The sequence below is a fragment of the Pezoporus occidentalis genome, unplaced genomic scaffold (assembly GCF_034315485.1).
Source record: "Pezoporus occidentalis ecotype Australia unplaced genomic scaffold, CSIRO_AGI_Poc_V1 ctg21, whole genome shotgun sequence".
Classification (NCBI taxonomy): Eukaryota; Metazoa; Chordata; class Aves; order Psittaciformes; family Psittacidae; genus Pezoporus; species Pezoporus occidentalis.
Window position 1 is genome coordinate 6,910,092 of NW_026913964.1, and position 24,288 is coordinate 6,934,379.

At 37.3% G+C, this 24,288-nt stretch overlaps 1 protein-coding gene and 1 long non-coding RNA gene across 3 annotated transcripts in view; one reads left to right on the forward strand and one right to left on the reverse strand.

The window, feature by feature from the left end:
- Positions 1-24,288, forward strand: part of DPH6 (diphthamine biosynthesis 6) — a 213,238-nt gene that overhangs the window by 44,717 nt on the left and 144,233 nt on the right. For both annotated transcript variants that reach the window (XM_062619375.1, XM_062619374.1), the window contains exons 4-6: positions 10,052-10,125; positions 11,467-11,585; positions 22,380-22,441. In XM_062619375.1, coding sequence (XP_062475359.1) covers positions 10,052-10,125; positions 11,467-11,585; positions 22,380-22,441 — 255 coding nt within the window. The remainder of the gene's footprint in view (positions 1-10,051; positions 10,126-11,466; positions 11,586-22,379; positions 22,442-24,288) is intronic.
- On the reverse strand, positions 13,052-21,510 carry LOC134164021 (uncharacterized). Its single transcript, XR_009964961.1, has 3 exons — positions 18,715-21,510; positions 17,721-17,775; positions 13,052-14,193 (listed from the first exon to the last, which is right to left on the reverse strand). It is a non-coding gene; the product is annotated as an uncharacterized LOC134164021 (long non-coding RNA).

Here is a 24,288-nt window from a genome sequence, read left to right on the forward strand (position 1 = left end):
TCCAGCCACCCGGTGGTTGCTTCCACCACGGTAAGCACATGGCGCTTGCCTTGGCGGGTTGGTGGCAGTGTGATATAGTCAATCTGCCAGGCCTCCCCATATTTATACTTCAACCATCGTCCTCCATACCAAAGAGGCTTTAACCGCTTGGCTTGTTTAATTGCAGCACATGTTTCACACTCATGAATAACCTGGGCAATCGTGTCCATTGTTAAGTCCACCCCTCGATCACGGGCCCATCTATATGTTGCATCTCTGCCCTGATGGCCTGAAGTGTCATGGGCCCACTGGGCCAAAAATAATTCACCTTTATGTTGCCAATCTAAGTCCATCTGAGCCACTTCAATCTTAGCCGCTTTATCCACTTGTTGGTTGTTCTGGTGTTCCTCAGTGGCCCGACTCTTGGGTACATGGGCATCTACATGACGTACCTTCACCACCAGGTTCTGCACCCTGGCAGCAATATCTTTCCACAGTGCAGCAGCCCAGATGGGTTTACCTCTGCGTTGCCAGTTGCTCTGCTTCCATTGCTTCAACCACCCCCACAGGGCATTTGCCACCATCCATGAGTCAGTATAGAGATAAAGTACTGGCCACTTTTCTCGTTCAGCAATGTCCAGGGCCAGCTGGATGGCTTTCACCTCAGCAAACTGACTCGATTCACCCTCTCCGTCAGCAGTTTCTGCAACTTGTCGTCCAGGACTCCATACAGCTGCCTTCCATCTCCGATGCTTTCCCACAATACGGCAAGAGCCATCAGTAAACAAGGCATACTGCTTTTCACTTTCTGACAGTTTATTATAATGGTGGGGCCTCTTCAGCGCGCACCACCTCCTCCTTTGGTGACATTCCAAAATCTTTGCCCTCTGGCCAGTCCATGATGACTTCTAGAATGCCTGGATGACTGAGATTTCCTGTTCGAGTTCGTTGTGTAATTAGTGCAGCCCATTTACTCCATGTAGCATCAGTTGCCTGATGTGTAGAGGAGACCCTGCCTTTGAACATCCAGCCCAGCACGGGCAACCGGGGTGCCAGGAGGAGGTGTGCTTCCAGTGCCAATCACTTCCGAAGCAGCTCGAATCCCTTCATAGGCTGCCAGTATCTCTTTCTCAGTTGGGGTACAGCTGGCCTCAGATCCTTTATATCCCCGACTCCAAAAGCTAAGGGGTCGACCTCGAGTCTCCCCTGGAGCTTTCTGCCAGAGGCTCCAGGTAGGACCGTTCTCCCCAGCTGCAGTGTACAGCACATTTTTTACATCTGGTCCGGTCCGGACTGGTCCAAGGGCTACTGCATGAACTATCTCGCGTTTAATTTGCTCAAAGGCTTGTTGCTGCTCAGGGCCCCATTTAAAATCATTCTTCTTCCGGGTCACATGATAGAGAGGGCTTACAATTGAACTGTAATTTGGGATGTGCATTCTCCAGAACCCCACTGCACCCAAGAAAGCTTGCGTTTCTTTCTTATTAATTGGTGGAGACATTGCTGTTATCTTGTTGATCACATCTGTGGGGAATCTGTCTACATCCATCTTGCCATTTTATTCCCCAAAATTGAATCTCCTGTGCAGGTCCCTTGACCTTACTCTGTTTTATGGCAAAACCAGCTTTCAGCAGGATTTGGATTATTTTCCTCCCTTTCTCAAAGACTTCTTCCTCTGTATCGCCCCACACAATAATGTCATCAATGTATTGCAGGTGTTCTGGAGCTTGCCCCTGTTCCAGTGCATTCTGGATCAGTCCATGGCAAATGGTAGGGCTGTGTTTCCACCCCTGGGGCAGTCGGTTCCAAGTGAACTGGACACCCCTCCAAGTAAAAGCAAACTGTGGCCTGCACTCTGCTGCCAAAGGAATTGAGAAAAATGCATTGGCAATATCAATCGTGGCATACCACTTGGCTGCCTTTGACTCCAGTTCATACTGAAGTTCTAGCATGTCTGGTACGGCAGCACTCAATGGTGGTGTGACTTCATTCAGGCCACGATAGTCTACTGTTAGTCTCCGTTCTCCATTAAGCTTTCGCACTGGCCATATGGGGCTATTAAAGGGCGAGCGGGTCCTGCTGATCACCCCCTGACTCTCCAGTCTACGGATCAGCTGATGGATGGGAATCAGGGAGTCTCGGTTGGTGCGATATTGCCGCCGGTGCACTGTTGTGGTCGCAATTGGCACTTGTTGTTCTTCAACTTTTAGCAGCCCCGCAGCAGAAGGATCTTCTGAGAGACCAGGCAAGGTGGACAGCTGCTCAATTTCCTCAGTCTCCAAAGCAGCAATACCAAAAGCCCACCGGTACCCTTTTGGGTCTTTGAAGTACCCTCTCTTGAGGTAGTCTATGCCGAGGATGCATGGAGCCTCTGGACCAGTCACAATAGGGTGCTTTTGCCATTCCCTCCCAGTCAGGCTGATTTCAGCCTCCAGCACAGTCAACTCTTGGGATTCTCCTGTTACTCCAGAAATATAGATGGGTTCCACCCCTTGACAGCTTGATGGCATCAGGGTACACTGTGCACCGGTATCTACTAGAGCCTTATACCTCTGTGGGACTGATGTGCCAGGCCATCTGATCCACACAGTCCAGTAAATCCGATTGTCCCCTACCTCCGCGTGGCTGGAGGCAAGGCCCCTGTAATGGTCGTCACAGCGTTGGACACTTAAGTCGTTGTGAAAGGGATTATTCTTTGTTATCACAGGAGCTGGAGTAAAATCAGCTCTTCCATTCCATCTGGGAAACTGCTCACCAGAGACTGAAGCCATAGATCTCATGGGACGATCAGTCTTGGCCCTTGCTCCCCTCTTCAGTTCACTCACCCGTTCCTCCAAAGCTGAAGTAGGTTTTCCATCCCACTTTGTCATGTCTTCTCCGTGATCCAGCAGGTAAAACCATAGGGTAGCCTGTGGCGTATACCTCCTGTATCTCCTCTCTTGAACAATAGGACGCCTTTTGTTAATAGCTGAGACGTGTGTTGGTACACGTGAGGAGCTGGATAAATCAGATAGATCGTCCCTCAATTGTTCGAGGTCCTGGGACAGTTTTTTCACAGCTGAGATGATGGAAGGGGTGAGATTGTCTTCGCACTCTCGGAGTTTATGAACCTTTTCATCCACTGTTAGTGGTACTATGTCATTCCAGGTTACTGTTGCCAATGAATGGGCATATGATGACGGTGCATTCCATGTAAGTTTTCGCCACATGGGTCATGTACGTTCAACTTCATCTGGATCTATAGGTGTATCCCCGTTATTCGGCTTGATGTGATAGAGCATCTCTGCGATGGGTGATTCCCTCAGAGACTGGATGCCTTTGTCTATAGTAGTCCACTTGGCCGAACGACTCGTAACATCGTCCTTGTACGGAAACCTTTCTTTCACAGCTGCCAAGAGCCTCCTCCAAAGCCTGAGGGACTTTTTCTCTCTTGCAATTGCTTTGTCAATTCCCCCTTCTCTAGCAAGTGATCCCAGCTGCTTGGCTTCTGTACCTTCTAGTTCGTGACCATCGGCCCCATTGTCCCAGCATCGGAGTAACCAGGTGATGATGTGCTCCCCTGGTTGACGGGTAAAATCTTTTTGCATGTTCCGCAGCTCGGTTGAGGTCCGAGGTCGAGAAGTTACCTCTTCTTCTTCTTCTTCGTCATGCGATGGTGACTCCTGATCAGATTCTGGTCCGGGTGGTGAATTCATTGGTTCTTCATCTCGCTTCACCCTTTTTGCCTCCTTTTTACTTGTTCTCTTGCGTACAGGGGCAACCGATATTGGTACAAATTGGTCCTCTGGTTTGGCTGCAGTGATTATCACTGTGGTTTGAGTAGCAACTGTACTTGTTGCTGGGGGTGGTGTAGCTGCTGTGCTTGGAGCTGGGGTAACCGCGCTGTCTGTTGCAGTTGAAGTTTGAGCAGCTGCTGTACTTGCCATTGGGGTAGCCGCGCTGTTCATTGCAGCCAAAGTTTGAGTAGCGACTGTTGCTTTGCCCTCAGATCCGCCGACATTCTTTTCCTTTTGAAGGTGCTGGATAGTGTTGAACAAGGCCCTGTAAGCATAGGCCAAGCCCCAGCACGTTGCCATGATTTGTCCATCTCTGGTATGGCCAGAATGACCACACACCTCATTTAAGTGTTTTACTAATTCTTCTGGATTTTGTAGTTGTTCGGTAGTGAAATTCCAAAGTACTGGAGGGGCCCACTGACCTAGATACTTGCCCATACTGTCCCACACACCCTGCCACTCATGGCTGTCCAGCCTCAGGGAAAATCTCTCGGTCCTCCTACATCGTCGTTTGACCCCAGACAAGACCCAAACCTGACTCTGCTTAACTCTTGAAATCAGTCGTGGGCAAAGCACACTCTGTATGCGTGTTAGCATGGTGATTCCCATCACCATCAGCAAACAAGTCTCAGCAGCATTAAAATGCCATTCAAAAAATTCAAAACTCTCAAATGTAAATGGTCTGGGGGGACGACTGGGGGTGTAAAAGAATGTCTCCTTCACAGGTTGAGCACCTGAGAAGGAGAAAAAAGATGCGTAATTGCTAAGCACCTCCATCATATACCTCCCAAAGTATAAAGGTGGTGACCACACTGGGAACATAAGCCAGATCAGTTTCATGATCAATGATTCTATTGTATTACAAGTCATTACCATAAAGTACAATGGGACAAAAACCTTAGCCCAAGCCCCACACTTGAAAAACACTATCACAGCAAATACCGGATGGACGTAAGATACTATATACTGAAACTGTGAGATCAAGAGGAACAACCTTGAGAGCCAATAAATCAGCATTGTGACGAGTGACTATCAATCCAGTCAGATCTGTTCTTATCTCAAACCCTCGTGCCCCACGTTGGGCGCCAAAAAGAACTGTCGTGGTTTAAACCCAGTCAGGCAACTTGTTCACTCACTCCCAGTGAGTGGTACCGAGCTGACAACAATCGAGGTCCGTGTCCCCCCCCCCCACCGGGGTTCTCCCCCACTCCCGGAGGAACGGGGAGGAGGATCGAAAGAGTGCAACTCCTACGGGTTGAGACAAGAACAGTCCAGCAACCAATGTACAACACAAATCACCACCGCTACTATCAACTACAACAATGATAAGGGAAAATAACAAGGGAAGAGAATACGATACCACCGGCCAAGAAAACGAGTTCCACCTGGAAGCCTGTGTCCTTCCGGGTAACTCCCAGTCACCCCCCACCCCGGCCATGACGTGCTGTGGTATGGAATACCTCCCTGGCTAGCCCGGGTCAAGCGCCCCGTCTCTGCTTCCTCCCGGCTTCCCCTCTTCCCTGGCAGAGCATGAGCCTCACAAAGTCCTTGGGCAGGGTAAACATCACTTAGCAACAACCGAAAACATCGGTATCACCAACACTGTTCTCAGGCTGGAAGTCAAAACACAGCACTGCACCAGCTACCACAAAGGAAAAAAAAAACGTGACTGCTACTGCTGAACCCAGGACACTTGGTCATAAAATGAACTCTTATGGCAAAGCTCTGAAGCAAATGTTAAAAATTAAAGCTATTTTAACCATTCTTCAGCTATTTATATTTCAGATATTTTACAAACCTCAAGTAAACAGTAAGTTTTTAGGGATATTCTGCATTTTTCTGAATGGGATTGTTCAAATTTTGATGCAATTCACATGAATGGGCATATGTTGGCTCTCGGACTTCCCTTTTCTTTCTTTGATATTGTTTTGGCTATTGTATGCAATATTTCTTAAGTTAGACATCATTAAGGTGGTAAATAGTTCTGTGCAGTGATATGCTTAGCAGTAACCTTTACTGATAATGTGATATTGTCTGTATGTCTTGTTTTGTTCAGCTTTCTCTGGCACTGATGAAGCCTAAGGCTGCTGTTTCTTTGAGTTGCTGATAATTTTTTTATCTGATTAACTGACACATTTAGTTGAAATCAGACACAGCCTGCAGGCTGGGCATGAATTTAATTTAAAAAGTATCAAAGGTTTGCACTGTGTGCTGTTTAATCATCATGTTTATCAGGCAAAGAAAAATTACCGGAAGGGCCATGGGGAGAGGGTTATCTTAAGGAGCAGTAACTTGAGAAATTGATAATAACTCCAAGGTAATTTACAGCTAACTTTCACATTCATTAATATAACATTTCCCACTAATAATTACTGTGCATGTAATATACTAATTAAATTGAAAACATTAGCACTATTTTTTTTTCTCCTGAACTCTGAGAGGGCTAGGTATAGACATTAAAATGTCAAATTAAAGAAAACTTCTGTACTAATACTACTGCAATGAATATTCTACTTAATAGTAGAATAGTTCTACCAGTATTGTATGCTACAACACATATGTGGACATTTCCTCAAATTATCATCATTATACTTAATTGAATTTCAGTCACTGAAACAAAAAAAAATGCAAAATTGAAATCACAATGTGCTACTGTAAATTGCTGTTACATTTCTATTTATATTTTACTTGAACTGTGAACCAGTGTATGAATACATGGGTATTACAGAGCCACTTTTGAAAACAGCATAACAGGAAGCAAGTGCCATAAATATATGGCACTGATGTTTTGGAGCTTTCAAAAAACCATTTAATTTTTATACCATTTTCTGATAGAAAATACAACTAAAAGTAATTATAATACATATAAAGCAGCATTTTTGAATTGTTAAACATTAAACTGTTTACAAAACATATATAACTTCAAAACTATGAAGCTTTGAACATGAATTCTACATTTTAGTACAGTTGCAGAGATCAGTTTGCTGTTCTAAGTTAGTCATGAAGATTACTCTTCAGGAATGTTATGAAAAGGAATAAATCAATGGTTATAACAAGATGTAATAATGATGTAATTCCACACAAGAAAAAAGCCACCCTTCCATATTAACTTTCCTTGAATTTTTTCCTGTTCTCTGTTACTTTTTATATGATATCTTACATCTTTCCTTCATTTTTCCCAAATTTACTTCCTTGGCTTTGGAGTTCAGTGCAAATCCTTGATACTTAGCCTGCAGATGTTAGCCTGCTCTGCCTATGCTGGGCCTGCTGTTTTCTGAACGTGTTTTTGATGGTACCAGGCCTGATCAGGTTTCACATTAAAAGGAGAACTGTAGTAACCTAGACCTGACACCATTGATTCTGGGATTGATTCTCTGCTAGCGACGATCAGCTCTGAATGAAACAAAATCCTCTCTGTTTGCAAATTGTCCAGCAAGTCAATACCAAACAGTGAATCCAGTGAAGAACTAGGTTTCAGTTAGTACTCTGTATGCTTCAAGTACTGAGCTGAATACATTGTGAGGCAGGGCTTTATGTATATATTGTATATGATTATTTAAATTAGATTTAATGTAGCTTGTAAGCAAGCAGCCAATGACAGTCTTCTGTTCTAACTTCAAGGTATAGTGTATACATGTGTACATATACATGTGTATATATACACACACAGACATGCTTACGTGTGTGTGCATATATATATGTCGCATTCATATACATGCACATCCAATCCCTGTGTAACAAATGTGTGTAATTGAAGAAAAGCAACCACTCCTAACAAAATCTATGAGTAATCTACATGATATTTACATTTTGAGTTTGGCCGTTGTTCCAACAGTTGTTTAACTATCTTGAGTCATTAAATGTGCTGTATCATTTGTATGATTATGATACCTTGCATGAAGAAGTAGTAATGAAAAAACACTTGAATGTTCAGTATGTCCAATACTGGGAGGCTATGGAGCTGATTGCAGATGTTCTTTGCGGTTTTGGTTTTTATTTTGTTGTTTTTCTCTGGATCATAGGCTAAATCTGCTTTACTTTTCCCTTGCCATTGCCCCCGAACCCCTCATCTGCTTCATGGTCATATAAATGCAGATGGTTTTCTGCAGTGTTTTTCTGCTTTTGTCTTCCCTTATTCCATTCTGTAGTTGAATACTGTTTTCCCTGTAAAAGTATACAGCTTTATTACCATATATTGTTCTAGTCTCTGGTAGTCTCTATACTTCACAGCAGGAGTCTCATGTTTGCTTGCAAAAGTGAGAAGCTTCAGCCATTCTGATTCTATGATTCCTTTACTAATATATTAGTGTGAGGCTAATATATTAGCAGTAAAGGCTGCTTCATTCCTTCACACACAAAGATGTGTGGTGACATGGAAACATGAACAGCCAATATTTAATGAGTTAATATTGGTTTGTAATGTCAGATCCGGTGCATGGACCACTTCATGATTATTACCTTTGAGGATATATTGCTTGTGATTTAATTGTTCATATAGGCAGAAACACAGATGATGTTTCTGGACATGTTGGATGATGTTAGGGTTATTCTTTTTTGCATAAAAATAGAAGCAAACAAGACTGATCTGTCATGTTATTAGAGTTAACCAAAAAGAACTTTGAAGAGTGCAACTTAAGCACAATTGTAGCAGTACAGATGAACTGCATGTCAAAACTATATGAAACAAAGGGATACATTTAAAACATTTTAGATGTACTTGAAGATACAAGAAAGCTTCATGAATCATTTTATTAAATTTATTTAAAGAAAACTCTACTTACATAACTGTGTTAACTTTTTAAGAAATGTAATTCTAGATGGCTGAGTTGAGTAAATTGAAGTGTCTGGGATCTATCCTTATTCTGAAAAGAGCTTTGAAATGTTGCACAGAGCTGAAATAGAAGCAGAAATAATATTGTCAGGATAATAGTAGTGGCAATGATAATGCTGGCAGTGGATAATGTACAGGTGACAGATAATCTAAAAGTAATTTTTATCAGTACTATTACTTCTGGGTATGGGAGAAGCATCAATCTGAAGCCTGTATGTTTTCCTGTTGTTTGATATTAAATGGTATATCCATTAATGACATGTAGAAGTAAATAAATTGTGAACAGTGATACCATTTTTAGATTACTGTAGCTAGGAATTTTGATAAATAAAGTGGCTCTTAAATCAGAAGTATAGATGGGTGTGAATAACTTAGGAATTTGGTTGGGCAAGTATGAGGTGAGAATTAATGTGAAAAATAAGATAATAGATGTAGGAAGGAATATTCCAGACAGACATAAACTGGGAAATTTTTCCCTTCAATATAATTATGAATAAAACACCTTCCACATCATTCTATTGATAAGAAACTGAAAATGAACTTTAAATTCAGACCCATGGCAGGCAAAGACTGGTTTGATTTTGAAGTTCATATATAGGTATATAGTTGAAAATTTTGCATTAAAATCTTGCTGCAAGCTTCCCAGGATTGCTGTCTATTTAGCAGGTCCAGAAGTTTAAGTCATGCTGTGTAGTTATAGTCAACCTTAGTTAAAAGACTTGGTTAAAATCTAGCTGGAGCAAATTTTAGGAAAAGAAAGTAAGGTCAGCATGTTGATTGGGACTCAAGCAACTTAAAAATGCAAGAGCTCAGTGCATTTTCAAATGTTTATATTCTCACTGTTTACAAAAAAAAATAAACTGCTATTGGCTTAGGTAATTGAAATTAAAGAGAAAGTATGTCTTGGAAAACTTTCTTCTAGCAGAGTTTTTAAAAAGTGATGTTAAGTTGCCTGCGAGTTTTCTTCTTCTGGTGTTAGGGTAAAAAGCCTGATCTCACACCCTCTGGTGCTGCCTATTACGGCAAATGCTAATAGTTTAATTAATCTTCATAATTGTAAATACAATTAAATAAGTACATAGTTGTATTTATACAAATAAATATTTATTTGTAGGTGGGATAGCTAACACTTCAGTTATAGTGAAGAGCTGGAAGTAATTTTCAGTATGTCAGGAAAACTTCAGGATAAGCTGTTAAATACGGTACTTTTGAGTTGCCCTGGTTATTTCTTCTGTAAAATGGTACATGAGTCAAGTAGATGATTGTGTTAGAGTAATAACCATGTAGTAGGTCAGCTGCACTGCTCTCATCCATTCAAGATCTGCATTCCAGCCCATTTAGTTCCATATATTGTACACGGGGAAAAAGATTTATTCTTGGTTGATCCTGCTAGTAGAGATTCTGAATCTCTATTGCTTAGGCCAGCATATACTGCTGTCATTAATATTCCGTGTCTCTTTTTCAGGACAAAGAAGGAGTGGAGGGTGTATCTGTGGGAGCCATTCTTTCTGACTACCAGAGAGTCCGAGTTGAAGATGTGTAAGAAAATATTAACCCTTATTAATATATACATTCTGGAAAGTGCTTTTGTTTCTTGATTATTTTCTAACTCAAACTCTGGACCAGAGACAGTTGCTTATTTTCTCATGTTCTATGACACCTAATCTATTCAATTTGTTAATCTAAGTATCTTTCCCCTCACCCTCATGGAGCCATGTATTCATTACTAAAAATCTAGTAAAGACAATACTGGATTTTTTGATTGCTATAAAGGTCTGTTAATGGATCTGTTGAAAATGCTTAGAGTTTTGAAATGAAAATAGTAGAATATGTTCAGATCTCCGATTTCAACAATTCAGTTGAAATCTCAGTTAAGAAAGCTCACTCAATTCCAATGCTGTGGTCAAGTACCTCTGTTTTTCAACAGAGTGTTATAATACACAGGAACATCCTGCGACTTATTATCACGTTAAATGCAAGAAAATCCTTATACCTTCCCTTACTTCCATAAAATCTAAAATATGTTATCATTAATCAGGAGCTTTCATTTGTTATTTCTGCTGTGCACATTCTTTAAGTATAGATGAATTGTGATACTTCTTGAGAGTCTTAAAAAAAAAAGGATTATGTAATGGGAATTGTCTGTGTTATATAGGCCTAGATTTGACTTGGGTATTGAAAAAATTTTCACTATATGTCTCATGAAATACAAAACCACCTTGTGTTAAAAATTAATTATAATTTCATGAGTTCATTAGTTACGTGGTGATAGAAGTAAATGTATAGAATCCTTTATGAACTGTAAGAATGGTGAAATTAATCCTGTGCCAACTTGACACACATCAGCAGGTTACACAGAATGGGTGTTTTCTTTGTGTACTTTACCTAGGTAAATTGTAGTCTGAAATAGCTCCTTTCTTCTTTTGCTTTACACTTCAAACATTTAATGACTGTCCATGTTACTAGGTATTTTAGAAAATATTGCTTTTGTTGATAGTGAGTTTCAGATCTTTTACCCCACCAAAAAGATTGACAGGACATCACAATGTTTCATTGTGATTGTTTCATAAAAAGTAATCACTTCCAAAGATACTAAGTGATTGGCATCCCTGAAGGTTTTCTCATGGTTTTACTTATGTTCCCATGCAAATCTGTCTACACTAGTGAGTTACATCTTACTTACATAGATAATTTATAGTTAGAACAATTTTTTTTCTTATATTACATGTAATGTCTATACTGAAATCTAGGAATAGTAATTGTAGAATAAAAATTATCTAAAGGTCTGAAATGAGAGAAATTAATTTTCTTTCATTTTATGAATCATGCTGTGTAAAAGCATAATGCTTGGCGTTATCCATTTTTTTGTTTATTTTTAAGTTGCAGAAGGCTTAATCTTCAGCCTTTAGCTTACCTTTGGCGTCGGAACCAGGAAATACTGCTTAAAGAAATGATATCATCTAACATTCAAGCCATAATCATAAAAGTGGCAGCTTTTGGTACGTATTCAGTTTCTGTGTAATATTGTCTGCTGAAACTTCCCATGGACAAATCCACAACATAACAGAAGAAAAGAAATTTTGGTCTGTATTTTACGATATGAAATGTTAATATGAAAAAAAACAACAACCCACCAAAAAACAACCAAAAAACCCCCACCAAAAAAAAAACACAAAAACACAAAACAAAAATCCACCAAAAAAAAACCTTGGAAAAGTAATAGCTGAGTAAGTCATAATGTCTGACTAATCGATTTGCCTGTATGCAATTCATTCTTGGAGAAGACACCGAAAAACTGGAAAGTAATTCTTCCTGGCTGGTTGTTACATTCCTCTTGTAATGTATTTGTTTGAGTTTGGGTTTGATTTGCAGTAAAGATGCATGCATAATTCAGTGGTTAACAGTATTGCCATTTATAGATGATGCGAACTAGTGGCTAGAAATTATTATAAAGCAACCATAAAATTTTTCATAGAAATACAGCAAATTAACATCAAACAAGATGTAATTATATAAGACCAAAACTTTTTGTGTAATGACAGTCTTTTGAGTTGGTAAAGCATATAGCAAACAGAAATAGTTCATCATAGCCTTCAAAAAAAAAAAGGTATTTACGATGTAGTTGTTTAGTAGGCCAGAAAATCAACATGTCCTTTCATTGTCAAATACGTAAAATGAGGTTTGAATAATGAAACAACATGAAAGATAATGTTTGGTGTTTGAATATAAAGCTATGGTAAAATAAAGTTTTATAGGAAGGCTTACTGAATGATCCTAAGAAGTGCATGAGAAACATGTATATTCATTTTGGGCCTCTACGCAGCTTTTCATGCAAGAGTTTTGAATGAGGTCTTAAGCATAAAGTGTGACCAAGGAACCTTTTCTTTTTGGTTGCCTAAATATTTGCAATCCATTGTACCAAAGAATGGCTGGTATAATGCAAGAGCATCAGCGGTATTAGTGATTTAAAGATGTATGTTTAAAAAAACAGTTGTGTAATATTGCATTAGAAGTCCGATGGCTGATTTATCTGGGCAACTTTCACATCAAATTCCTAGTGTCCGTCTTCTTTAAGGAATGCTTTATAACACAGTAATTTCTCCTTAAATATTAATGAATTATAATCCCTTTAGATTGAATGAATTCACTGACTTTTTTTTTCCCATTAATTTTTTTTAATTATTATTTATTTGTTCCTCTTCAGCTGGTATACTTTCTAACCAGTTTTTACATTACTCCTGTGAAGGTCTTGCTGTACTGTTCTCTAGGATCTGCTAGGGCTGCTAGTGGGACTAGGATGATTAGAAATATTACATTCCCTCATTCACTTGTAGGTAACAAGCAGTGTAATTTAATAGCATTTTCCTGAAATTGGAAGGCCAGTTATAAATACAGAGGAGTTGAATGCTGTGTTTTCTACTATAAAGCACTTTTTTTTTTTTTTTCTTATTTTGAACTGAAAAAAAAATATAGTTTTCAGGCTGAGTAAAGTACATTTTAATATTTTTGTTATTTTTCCATAAGATAAAATGCTTTCATTGCTTATGCTGACATGAAGAAAAAATAAGGCCACAAAGAACATATAACATGCTTTTTCACATCAGAATTATTTTTTAAAGAAAATGTATGATTTAAATAATAGATAAAACTATTTCACAAGTAGACATCATTGGTGACCTATCTTATGCCTGAAGCAAGATAAGCTTGTCTTTTGTATTTTACAGTCTTAAAAAAACTTAAAATGCAATAGTTAGTGCACAAAGAGTGCTTTGTGGGCTATTCATTGAAGGAGCGAATACCATAAATACTTGTAGATAGCAATTAGATAGAAAATCACTCCAAGGTTGTTTTTTTTTTCTTTTTATTTTTTTGGCTATAGGTAAAAGAAAGATCTTATCAGAGTCAATTTCTCACCTGCCTCAGGCAGACGTAATTAGATGTAAGCAAATTTAATGGAGCTTTTGTGCTCTGGGGCCATTCTGTAATGCTTTAATAATTGCATGCCTTATTAAAGTGGATTTAAGGTATGAAGGCTGTTTAACATATCAAGTGGCAAAGAAGATAAGATACAGTTTAACTTTTTGCCTCTTAGGTTAATAATCAAAGCTAAACTGCAAGGAAATATTTAAAATAGCAGATTTAAGAGTCTGAAGAGTAATGCATTAGATAGTACATTGTACAGATGTTAATGCAACAAGCAAATCTGTAACCTAAGCCTGACATTCATCAGCACTGGCATACTTCTACACTCAACCTTGTACTGTTTTCCATTAACTCAGTGCCAGTATTGACAAGGTAAAAGCCTGTAATTTTATGTAGAAAACACATAATTATGAAAGTAAATGAGCATTAGTTTAGTACATTTCCCCTAAATTCACCATTACAAATTAATACCGTAAACTTTGCCAGTGGCAAGAGTTTTCTGTCTCAGAGAAGTGTGCTTTTCCAGATGAGATACCGATTGCTCTCACTTTACCCACAGAAGAAGTATTGTTAGCAAGCCTTCTTCACATGCCTTCTGTTGATCTATAAGTAAATCTGCTTGCTTTCCTTTAGTAGATTTCAGAGGCTTTCATGATGAGTCTGTGATCTAGCAGCAAACCTGAGCTATTTTTTTTAAAAAAAAAAAGGCTGCTTATGCATATTTATCTTCAGTGTCATTTTCTTGCTGCTAAAGTTGCCTGTATGATGAATAATACTTTTATATTTGAAATATACCCCTCTTCAGTGGAACTCCCAGAAAATCACAGGAAGGTTACTCAATAATACTTAAAATAGAAGCAGTTGTTGATTGTATTTAACACGTGCATGCCTGAAATTACAGTAATATCATTGCTCATGTGAGACGTGTATCATAGCACTGTGCAATATGACAGAGATGGTGTAATATAACACAATAATGTGGGTTTTATATCCTTGGCCTCCTAACACATTTTATAGATTAAAATACTAATTAACTTGCAAAGTATGCATTTAACAGGTTCAACTTTTCATCTGGTAACTTCATTTACTGGTCTTACTTGTACTGCTGTTACAATGCATATTTCTTCCACTGCAGCATAAGGTGTAATACTCAGGTAGGAGTGAGAGGAGGGAGGTTACATTTGGAAGCAGTCTTTGAGTTCCTCACAGTATGGACCTCAGTAAAACCTGAGCATTGATTTTTATCTAGTTTACTTATATATTTAACTATACCTAAATCTTGTTAAGAATTAGCACTAAAGCACCAGCCGATATACCTTATAAAATATGACAAACTTCAGTTCTCATTCATAAGAAAACATAGTTGAAATTGGTTTTATGTTATGCAGTTAAAACATATTGTCCTCAGTGATTCTAGTTTTTCTTGAGCTTTTAAGAGTAACATTCACCTCCGGTAGGTTTTTATAAGTGCACATTGTTAGTGTGAGAAAATAATGGGCGGAAGGGGAGAGGGTGAATTACTTCTTCCATGCTTCAGTCAAAATCAGAATATAAACTCAAATTTCTATCTTTTAGGGGATTAATATGCATTATTTACTTCATACATTGCAGCTTCTTCCCAGTTTGGTTATAGCAACTTAATGATTTATTATTAAATTTAATACCCTAGAAAAACATTGTAATTATCATATCAGGCAACAGAAATACTAATTTGAAATAAAAAAACCCTCTTTCATGTTTAATTATGTTTCTAACTTCCAGCTGTTCTTTGGGCCACAGGAGAAATGATAACCATAAGGCTGTTCAGCTGTTGAACAATAATAAAAGCTGAACTTTGTATCAGGGCTGATTAGCTTGTGGTTCTCAGCCTACATCTGTGTGCTGTTGCCACATCTGTGTTTTCTAGGTCCAGCTACAATGAATGATTCCAGACAATGTACATGTTAGCCATGGGTAGAGTTGAAATCAAAAGGTCTATGAAAGCCTAAATTTTGAGATGGTGTGGGCCCTAATTGCTTACCAAGTCTATTTCCCTCCAAAAACGGCGTAATGAGTTCTTAGGGAGCTATTGCCATTTCCTGTCTGTCAACAAATCCTGATGTTCCTTCTCTAAAATGAGATGTCTGAAGTAAGTATATTTGAATTTCTTCTGCTGTGAGAAGATCTTGATGCTTGCCTCACAAGGTCAAGAAGATTGGTATACTCCTGCTATACATGGAATTCTCTGAAAAGCTGGTAGTTTAGTGAATGTTTTTGTATATGAGCTGTTAACTTAGAATGTTGCTTCTCAGTATAATGAAATTGGTACCTGGAGTTTTTCTTTATTATTTAAATCTTAACTACCTAGGTATCTGCATTATTTTTATTATTTGCATAACAGCAGTGTACATAAGTGAAATCCTGACTGACTGAAATTGATAGTCAGACTTCCATTAATTTTTGCATAAGATTTACGTATAAAGTAGTACATTTAAAAAAAAAAAATAGCACCACACAGTTCCTTGTTACGCACCTGAGGGTGTAATTTAGTGTTACAGATAGATCAACCTCTTCGATGCGTGTTTTCCTTCCCCCTTCTATTTGACTCTTCCAAACCACAAGTCTCTACTTGCTTCTGCCTCATAGCAGGTCCTGTGATCATGTAGCTGTAGCTGGATGAGTCAGCAGAGAAGCACCACTTTTTTGTATGTGCTGGGAACTTACTGTGTAAATGCCATGGCCATATGGAGGACAAAACTTTCAGTAGAAAGCTTACCACTCATTTGCGTTGGCTTTAATGTCAGGTCATATCCTGAGATAAAATTGGTGGTTGTGTAAGTTTTGTCTGAGCACATCATCTGTGCAATGGAAGGGAACAGTGTTCTTGGAAAATCATAGAATCATAGAATAGTTAGGGTTGGAAAGGACCTTAAGATCATTGATATTTTCAGTAGTAACTAATGAGAGAAATTAGAAGGAAGAGTGGGAAAGTGAATGTGCATGAATACAGAAAAGCAATTGAAAGTTCTTGAATGCAGTGCTTCTTAAGAAGATGTCAGACAAAATTGGAGAGGGATGGCTTAGGAGTGGAAAGATGGCTTTGCAGTTTGGGGAGATCAGATCATCTAAAGGAAAAGCAAAAGGGATGCATCGGGCTAAGGATGGACTTTCAGGCATTTAAAGTGAAATAAGAAAGAAAGTAAGGATTCTAGTGAATGAGACAGAAGAATAGTTAGAGAACTTGGAGCTGGAAACTAATGGAAGAAAAATTGCTTAGTAAGAGATGTCAAAACCAGAAATAACAGAATGAAAAATCAAGAATTAGAAGTGGTGTCTTTTTAATTCTAGAATATTATTAGATGCTTGATAAGGGATGCATATTCACTGTGCAGACTTCTGTGCTGAAACAGAGCATAAACTCAAACTTTTAAAGGTATATCTATGTAGTATAGAACAGATATGCAGTTAGACCTGGATTCTTGCTTTCCAGGTCTCTTTGAGTTGAAGTTTTAGGAGACTTCCTGTCCTAATTTCATTCTTTATTTCCACTCTGGTTTTTACCCTTTTGCAGGTGAGCTACTGAACTCCCCTGTAAGAAGTCTCTGTTGATCCTTTTGGGAACATGACTTTTTTGTAATGGGGATTGTACTTGTACAAACGTAACTTGTTTGCATGGGGATAAACATAGTGAGTGACACAAATTTTAGCACTTGTAGCAGGCCTCATTCTCTGTCACTGAATTAATTTCAATTCTTTTCTTCAAAACTTAATAGCACTAGGACTGTGTGTGGAAATACCAGAATTCTTTAACAGGGACAGAACAGTACCTTTTCTATCGCTAATGATGCTGGAATGGTTGAACTTTTCTAATTAAATAGATTAATAAATAAATCATGCTCTAAAGTAATTCTACTCAAAATATTTCAGTAAACCCAAGTTAAAAACACTGAAAACAGATTTATGTTGTGAAAGCCCTACATACGTGGCTATATGAACCAAACCTGTAATAACATTTAAGTCTCTGAAGTCTATTGAAAGTCCTGAGAGGAAGTTGACTGAGGCAGTATTTTCAGTTAGCTGAACCATTTGCTGTATAGTCTTGGATTTGATTAAAAGCAGTTTAATGCTGTTGTTAAGCAATTTCATGATCTTTTTAAACCATGAACATAAGGATCTGTGTGAAAATATTGCCTTGTTTGATGAAACAATACTAAATTTCTTCAAAGACTTACTGAGGTTTCTGCTCCTGAAAGGGCAGAGCTAAGTTGCTTTGAATCCTAGATGCAACTGGAATGCAAATAACATTGATGTTTGAAAAAAAAAATAATCACAAGAATTTACAGATAACATTGCTGGTATGAATAGTTTTAGAGCCTTTTACCTCTTAGTATTCTAAAATTTGATGACAACAGACTAACCTAGTTTAGAAAATATTTGATGCACTTCTGAGGAAGAAGATAAACTGTGATCCTAAAGAAACATACTACAACTGCTTCAGGATTAATGTTTTATAGCTTTACCAATTATCTTGAGAAGAGTTACTATACCTTCAGATTCCACCCCTGTATAGTTCCCACATGTATGTTACCTCATACAAAAAAAAAAAAAAAAAAGAAAAAGTAGACTCATTATCGTGTTGCATAAATTTAGCTCTTTTATACAATAAAATGGGAGTATATTCACCTAAAATCTTTTAGAGGTGGAGTAATAGCCCCTATGTCTTGCACTTTCCTTCATTTCTATATGAAAATTAAGCAGGTTTTACAGTTTGGTTTTTTTTTATGTTTTGGAATAAGAAATTTAAGGAATTGGATGAGTTCACCATTGTTACACAGCCTTTCATGTGTGAAAGTTATGAATCAACTATGAACCTGTCAAGTTATGCTAACAGGCAAAAAGTTCACTTCCTAGCTCTTCATAGAAATGAAAGCTAAATATGACACCAAGAATAGTTTGCTTTAAGGCTTTTTAAGGTGTAAATTTACACTGCATTAATGTCTCTGTGGCAGGCATACTTCTACATCATGAAGAGTATCTGAGATTCCTGTGTTCCTGCAGAGTAAACCTCCTTTACCAACTGATCCTTTTGTGCACAGGCTTTTCATGGGCTATTTTTGATTCTGCATAATTTAAGAAATAGTGTTGAATCCTGCTTCATGAAAACCAGTGATTTTGTATTGTTTAAATGTGTATATTTTTCTTTCTAAGTAAAGTAGAGGATTTTACCTTCAGAAATAGTCCTGCTTTCTCTGTTCCCATTCTGAGATGGGTGGTTGCATCTCTCCTTTATACTCTTGTGCATTCCCTCAAAATTTCTGAATTTCTATACCTTAGAAGTCCCATCACCTCCTTATGCCGTTTTCTTCCTGAAAAAAGAAATTGGAAAGAGAAACAGACTAGATTTGGTACCAGAAAACTTTAATCTTTCATTGCCTTTTTTCTTATTTAAAGATCTAAATAGTTCTTCTTTTGGTAAGCAGCTAATTGGGATCTTCCCAGAAACCTTATTGTGCTTTATACTGTCTTCCATCATCAGAAGTTAAGCCTCAGTCCCTGACTGTCATAATGATGGTATAAGGATACTAATCTTCTCAACAATACTTCTCAAGTCAGGAGAAGGAAGGAAGGAAACTTTTAAGTGTGGCTTTCAGAAGTACTTTATGTACCACCCTTTCTTAAAGCCAGTAGCTATGGTTTATTTTCATTTATTCAGTATTTTACTAAGGCGTAAACCCAGAAATTTTTATAATAAAATACTTTCTTAAAAATCAAGACTATTTTAAAATTTTAAACATGTATAAGGCATGTTTTTGTTAGTAAGATGAAGCTTTAGAATGTGGATTTTATTAGCTGAATGCCTTTCCATGAAAATGGAACTTGATTTTCTAATGTTCTTGATAAATGCAAGTAATATCAGGTAGTTACCGCTCAGGTGAGGGCTACACTAATACATGTGTATGAAGTGAACCATTAAATATAATTTTCGTTTGCGTAACTCAACACTAGTGAAATGCCTTTTAGTTACGTTCTTTGGTGCATCTTTTTCACTACAGAACAAAGCCCTGACAAAGTCCTGAATCTCTTTTGATATTGCTAGAGTTCTCTACAGCACATGTCTTCTGGTTGTGCATACGAGGGCTCTGCAACCCAGAGCGTAACTGCAGGAAAGAGTATCTGCTCCTGTCAGTGGGTTTATCAGGAATTTTGGATGGAGTAAAAATTGTTTGGAAGTGATTATGCCATTTGTGCTATCACTTATGATTGTACAGTAAAACTAGGCCACAAAAATGGAGTTGAGAGCACAATTTATTTTACTGATCACTGTTAAGTATTATCAAATCTTTTGAGATGTTTCTGTCATCATGTACCGGTCTGTCTTAAAGAAGCAAAGCTCCGTTTGCTCTCTTGACAGCACATAATAAATTGACTGATGTAGTTCAGTTGGGGAGTTAAAAAATGCATTGAACATAATGGAGCATAACATTCTACGGTTAACATTTATTCATAGATGATGCAATTAAATAAAACAGGCATTAACTTCAAGGTCAGTCAGTAAAGTAATAAAAGTGAATATTTTAATTGAATTGTAATTGGTTTCCATTGATACATGCAAGTTAAGTAAGATAGATGTCAGTGCTGCAAATTATAGTTCCCTTCCTAATTAATTTCTTAATTCTGCATACAGTCATCCAGGCCTTTGGACCTTGTTGTTGATTTATCCACCCATCCAGCTTTCTTCACATCTAGTTTCATGGAGGAAAGATCTGGAGGATGTGGTTAAATGGAATGTAATAACAATTAACAATACATTGTTTTTGTTTTTAGTCTAAGTCATTTCAAGAACCCGAATCAATCTACTCAGGGGTTTAAAGAAAAATGTACAAAATAGAAGTATAGATTCATATTAACTGTTTTGTAGGTATAGTTATAGATACTTTATTACACTAATAGTAGCAGTAGACATACATTTTAGTCTATACATGCATGGCATTAAAGATTTGAGATACGGATTACTGGTTCTGCAAATTACAGGTTGCACTTGGTATTTATGAGAGTATCTATTTAGCAGAGTCTCTATTCATTAACCACACAAATCTGTTGGAAACTAAAGGAAATAATATTTTTCAAAAGAAGACAAGCTATCAAAAAACAGAATTCTACTGAGAAACAGAAAGGGTATATTGTATTCTCAGATTTCCATGTAGGTGCAATATTACTGAAGAGTTTAGCCATAATGTATGCATAGGCAGTTACTTGTATTTTGTAGATTATTTTTATAATATTTTTTAAATTATTATTTTGTGTTCATTGGGGACAGTACAGTAGGTACATCCTTATTAATATCAAAAATTGTGGAAGAAATAGCACATTAGTGTGTCTGTTTCTGACAACTTTTTCCCTTCTCACGTTTGTAATGTATCCCTTATCTTACATCTAGCAACATACATTTTAGTCTGCTAATAAGGAGCAATAAACCAATACCAAAAAAGAATAGAGGGAGGAAAAAACCTCAGTCCTCTTTCACTTTAATAATTAATAATTTTTAAAGTATTCCCTTAGATAGGAAGAGAATTTTTAATGTGCTTTAATGAAATATTTAAAAACTTTCTTAATGTTTTGAGATCTTATTCACTCTAACTTGTTTTAGTTTCACAGGAATTTAAATATACCAAGACAATCATTGTAAAAATTAAAAGGCATATCATTTGAACTCAGCAACGAATTTCTGTAATAGTGTACCATACATTTATATAACAGCTTTCATCATCAATGATCTAAAGTGCTTTGCAAGGTACATACTTTAGAAATTGCTTCTAAATGGAATCATTCTGGTGGCAGCTCTTTAATGATACCCATTATTGTATAAAGCAATAGAGTAGGAAAAAATAGACAAGTATTGGAATCAGAGCAAAAAAACCCCAAACCACAAGAATCCAGAGTAGTACAAAATGTGATCACTGAAATTTTTCCAGTGTTCCTTCACTTTCAGAAGTTATCATTTGGTTTTTCTCATTTACGTGGTATCTTAAGACCTTTTGACCACCCAGTGTGAAATCCAACTGGGATATTTATTTGGTTGAAGGTGATGTCAGCTTTTGAAACAGTTGTTACTGCATGTATATTATCCCAGTACTAATTTCTGCCAATTATTTGATTTATTCCTGAGAAGTGACCATTTAACAGCCATGAGTTGGCAAAAGTCAAAGTCAACAAGGTGAAATGGGAACACAGAAGGACAAGTTAGAGGAATTATCAAGTGTTAGTAGGGCATACTTTTTTACCAAGAAGAATGAATCAAAATGAAGACATAATTCAGACTATTTTGTGATAGATCAGAAAGTACAAGACATTCTGTAAGTCTGAGTTTTCTTTATGTCTTCATCCTTTTGAATTCTTACCTTTTTCTGCGGGTCACACACAGAGAATATGATTTAGCAAAAAAGTTTTTACTGTGGGATACAATCTGTGACACTTCCAGCAATTTCCAGGAACTATATGAAAATTAACTTGTTATTTTAATTCAGTAGGTATTTACAAAGGTAACTTCTGACTGAGAGGTATAGTTCCATGTAATATTTTTATTAGCCTGGACATACATGTTTACTTCACTGGTTATTGAAATTTCTAAGAAAGGAAAACAATAGTTGACATGCAACGGAAAGGTAATAGGCCTTATTTTTCCACAAACAGGGAAACCAGTTGCCCAGAAAGGATAAGAAGGAAAAATTCTGATGAAGTGTGGTTTTGGTTTGTTGGTTTTGTTTCTTTTTTTTTTTCTTTTTTTCCCTGGGGGGAAAAAAAAACAAAAAAAGTCCTTATTGATATTCTAACAGTACTTTATAAAAATGTGTTGACACTTTGGTTTTTGTTTGTTTGTTTTTGTTTTCCAGGTTTAGATCCAGATAAGCATCTAGGAAAAACTCTGGATGAAATGGTGCCTCATCTTTTGGAAGTGAGTATTACTTAAAGGATCCTCATACAGGTAAAGTTGCAATGAAAAAGTAATATGGGCAAAAAATTCAGTAAAATTAGCTTAATTACTTAGTTACTTTCAGAAATGAGGTGCTAACCCAAGGCTTATCTTTGTACATTGAATATAAGCCTCTGATATGCACTTTCAATATGAAAAATGTTCTTTCTGGAGATAGAACACAAATGGTGCCGCTGTCATGAAAAAAAAACTAAAAGGAAGAACCCTTAATATTAAGGCTCAGTGCTAACTCATATGTTAATATGATAAAGCTAAATAATTGCATGTGAGTTAGAGACGTTCACGGCAAGGACAGGTGACACAAAACTTCCCCATAGATATCCCTATATGAATGTTTCATACCATTTTTACACAGCCCGACTGGATACTATAGGGCCTTTCAAAAATGGACTAAGAGGTTTATTCCTGAGGATGTACTTAATTCTGTGCAAAGGGTTATGTAGTCTTCAAAGCAGGGAAAATGCTCGTATGTGGAGCAAATAGATTTATTTAAAGAAAAAATATTTAACTAGATGGGGAGAAATGGGGGAAAGAACCAGGTTTTATACCAGGATTTTCTTTGAGTTTGAGGTAGAAGAATCAAACATCATGCTAAATACAGTTTAAGAATAACAGGTCCGAAATTTGTCTGTGACAGTGCCAATTTACCATAGTTCCTTTCTTGTCCTTGAGCCTGTTTAAAAACCCATGATTACCTGTACATTTGTCTATTAATAGTCTTGCTGTAACTTTTATCAGGGTAAGATGTCTGAATTTGCACAAAACAATTTCCTAAAAATACTTTTTTTTTGTTAATCTGAGTAGTTACCACTCAGCCTTGCTTTGTAAGCAGTTTTTCTGGAGCAGTTAAGGTCATGGCAAACTTGCCTAAGAGAAAGAAAAAGTAACTAGAATTTGTTAGAAACTTGAAAAACCTCTTTTGCTGCTGAAAGATAGTGTATTTAAATAGGAATTATATCTTGAGTTTATTTCAGTAGTCATTTATGTGGCTGGAGAGAAGAGGATAGATAATTGGTACTTGGCAAAGTTGAAGAGGAAGAACAGAGGTCCATGACATTCAGATAGTCTTATGAAGAAATTGTTCTTGGCCTGCTCTTACTTGAGGTTTGCTGCTTCTGCCTCAGAGCTGGAGAATCTGCCCAGAAATCCTTCCCCCCTGCTATATCAACTAGTTGATGTGAAAAATCCACTTCATTATCTCCTTTTGTAAGTCTTGCTTCACATAGATCTTCAGATAATCTCAACTGCAGCAAAGGTTTAAAAATACCAGGGAATGGAAGGAGAGGTATTATCTCCTGCTCCAGAAAAAGGGAAGGAAAGTAGGGGAAAAATATCTTCCTAAATGCTTGAAGTACGGGTAAAAAAAAACAGTGGCAAAGACAGAGATTAAACAAAAATAAGTTAATACTAACGATATATAAAATATTTCTTTGTATCATCTCATGTGGTTTTAATAAAGATACACTTAACCCAGTAAATGGTTGCTAAATTTAGGGATATCAGTAGGATCCAAGAATAGTTAGAAGAGAGAGTGAATTTATCTGTTCTGAAAATAGATGGGTTTTCTACAGGAAACAGGGAATGGGTTTGCCACTTCAGGCATCAGTAAGCTTTTGGATTAGGTGATATGAACTCATTAAACACTAAACTAACTTTAAATCAGAAGCTGTATTAACATGGCTATTTGCCTTGACTATTCACCACTTCTTACCACTGAGCACCAGATTTTGCAAGTTTCAGTTCACCACTTGTGAACATGGTTAGATTGCTTCCAGGAGCTTAATTGCTACATAGGTATTGCATTGCCT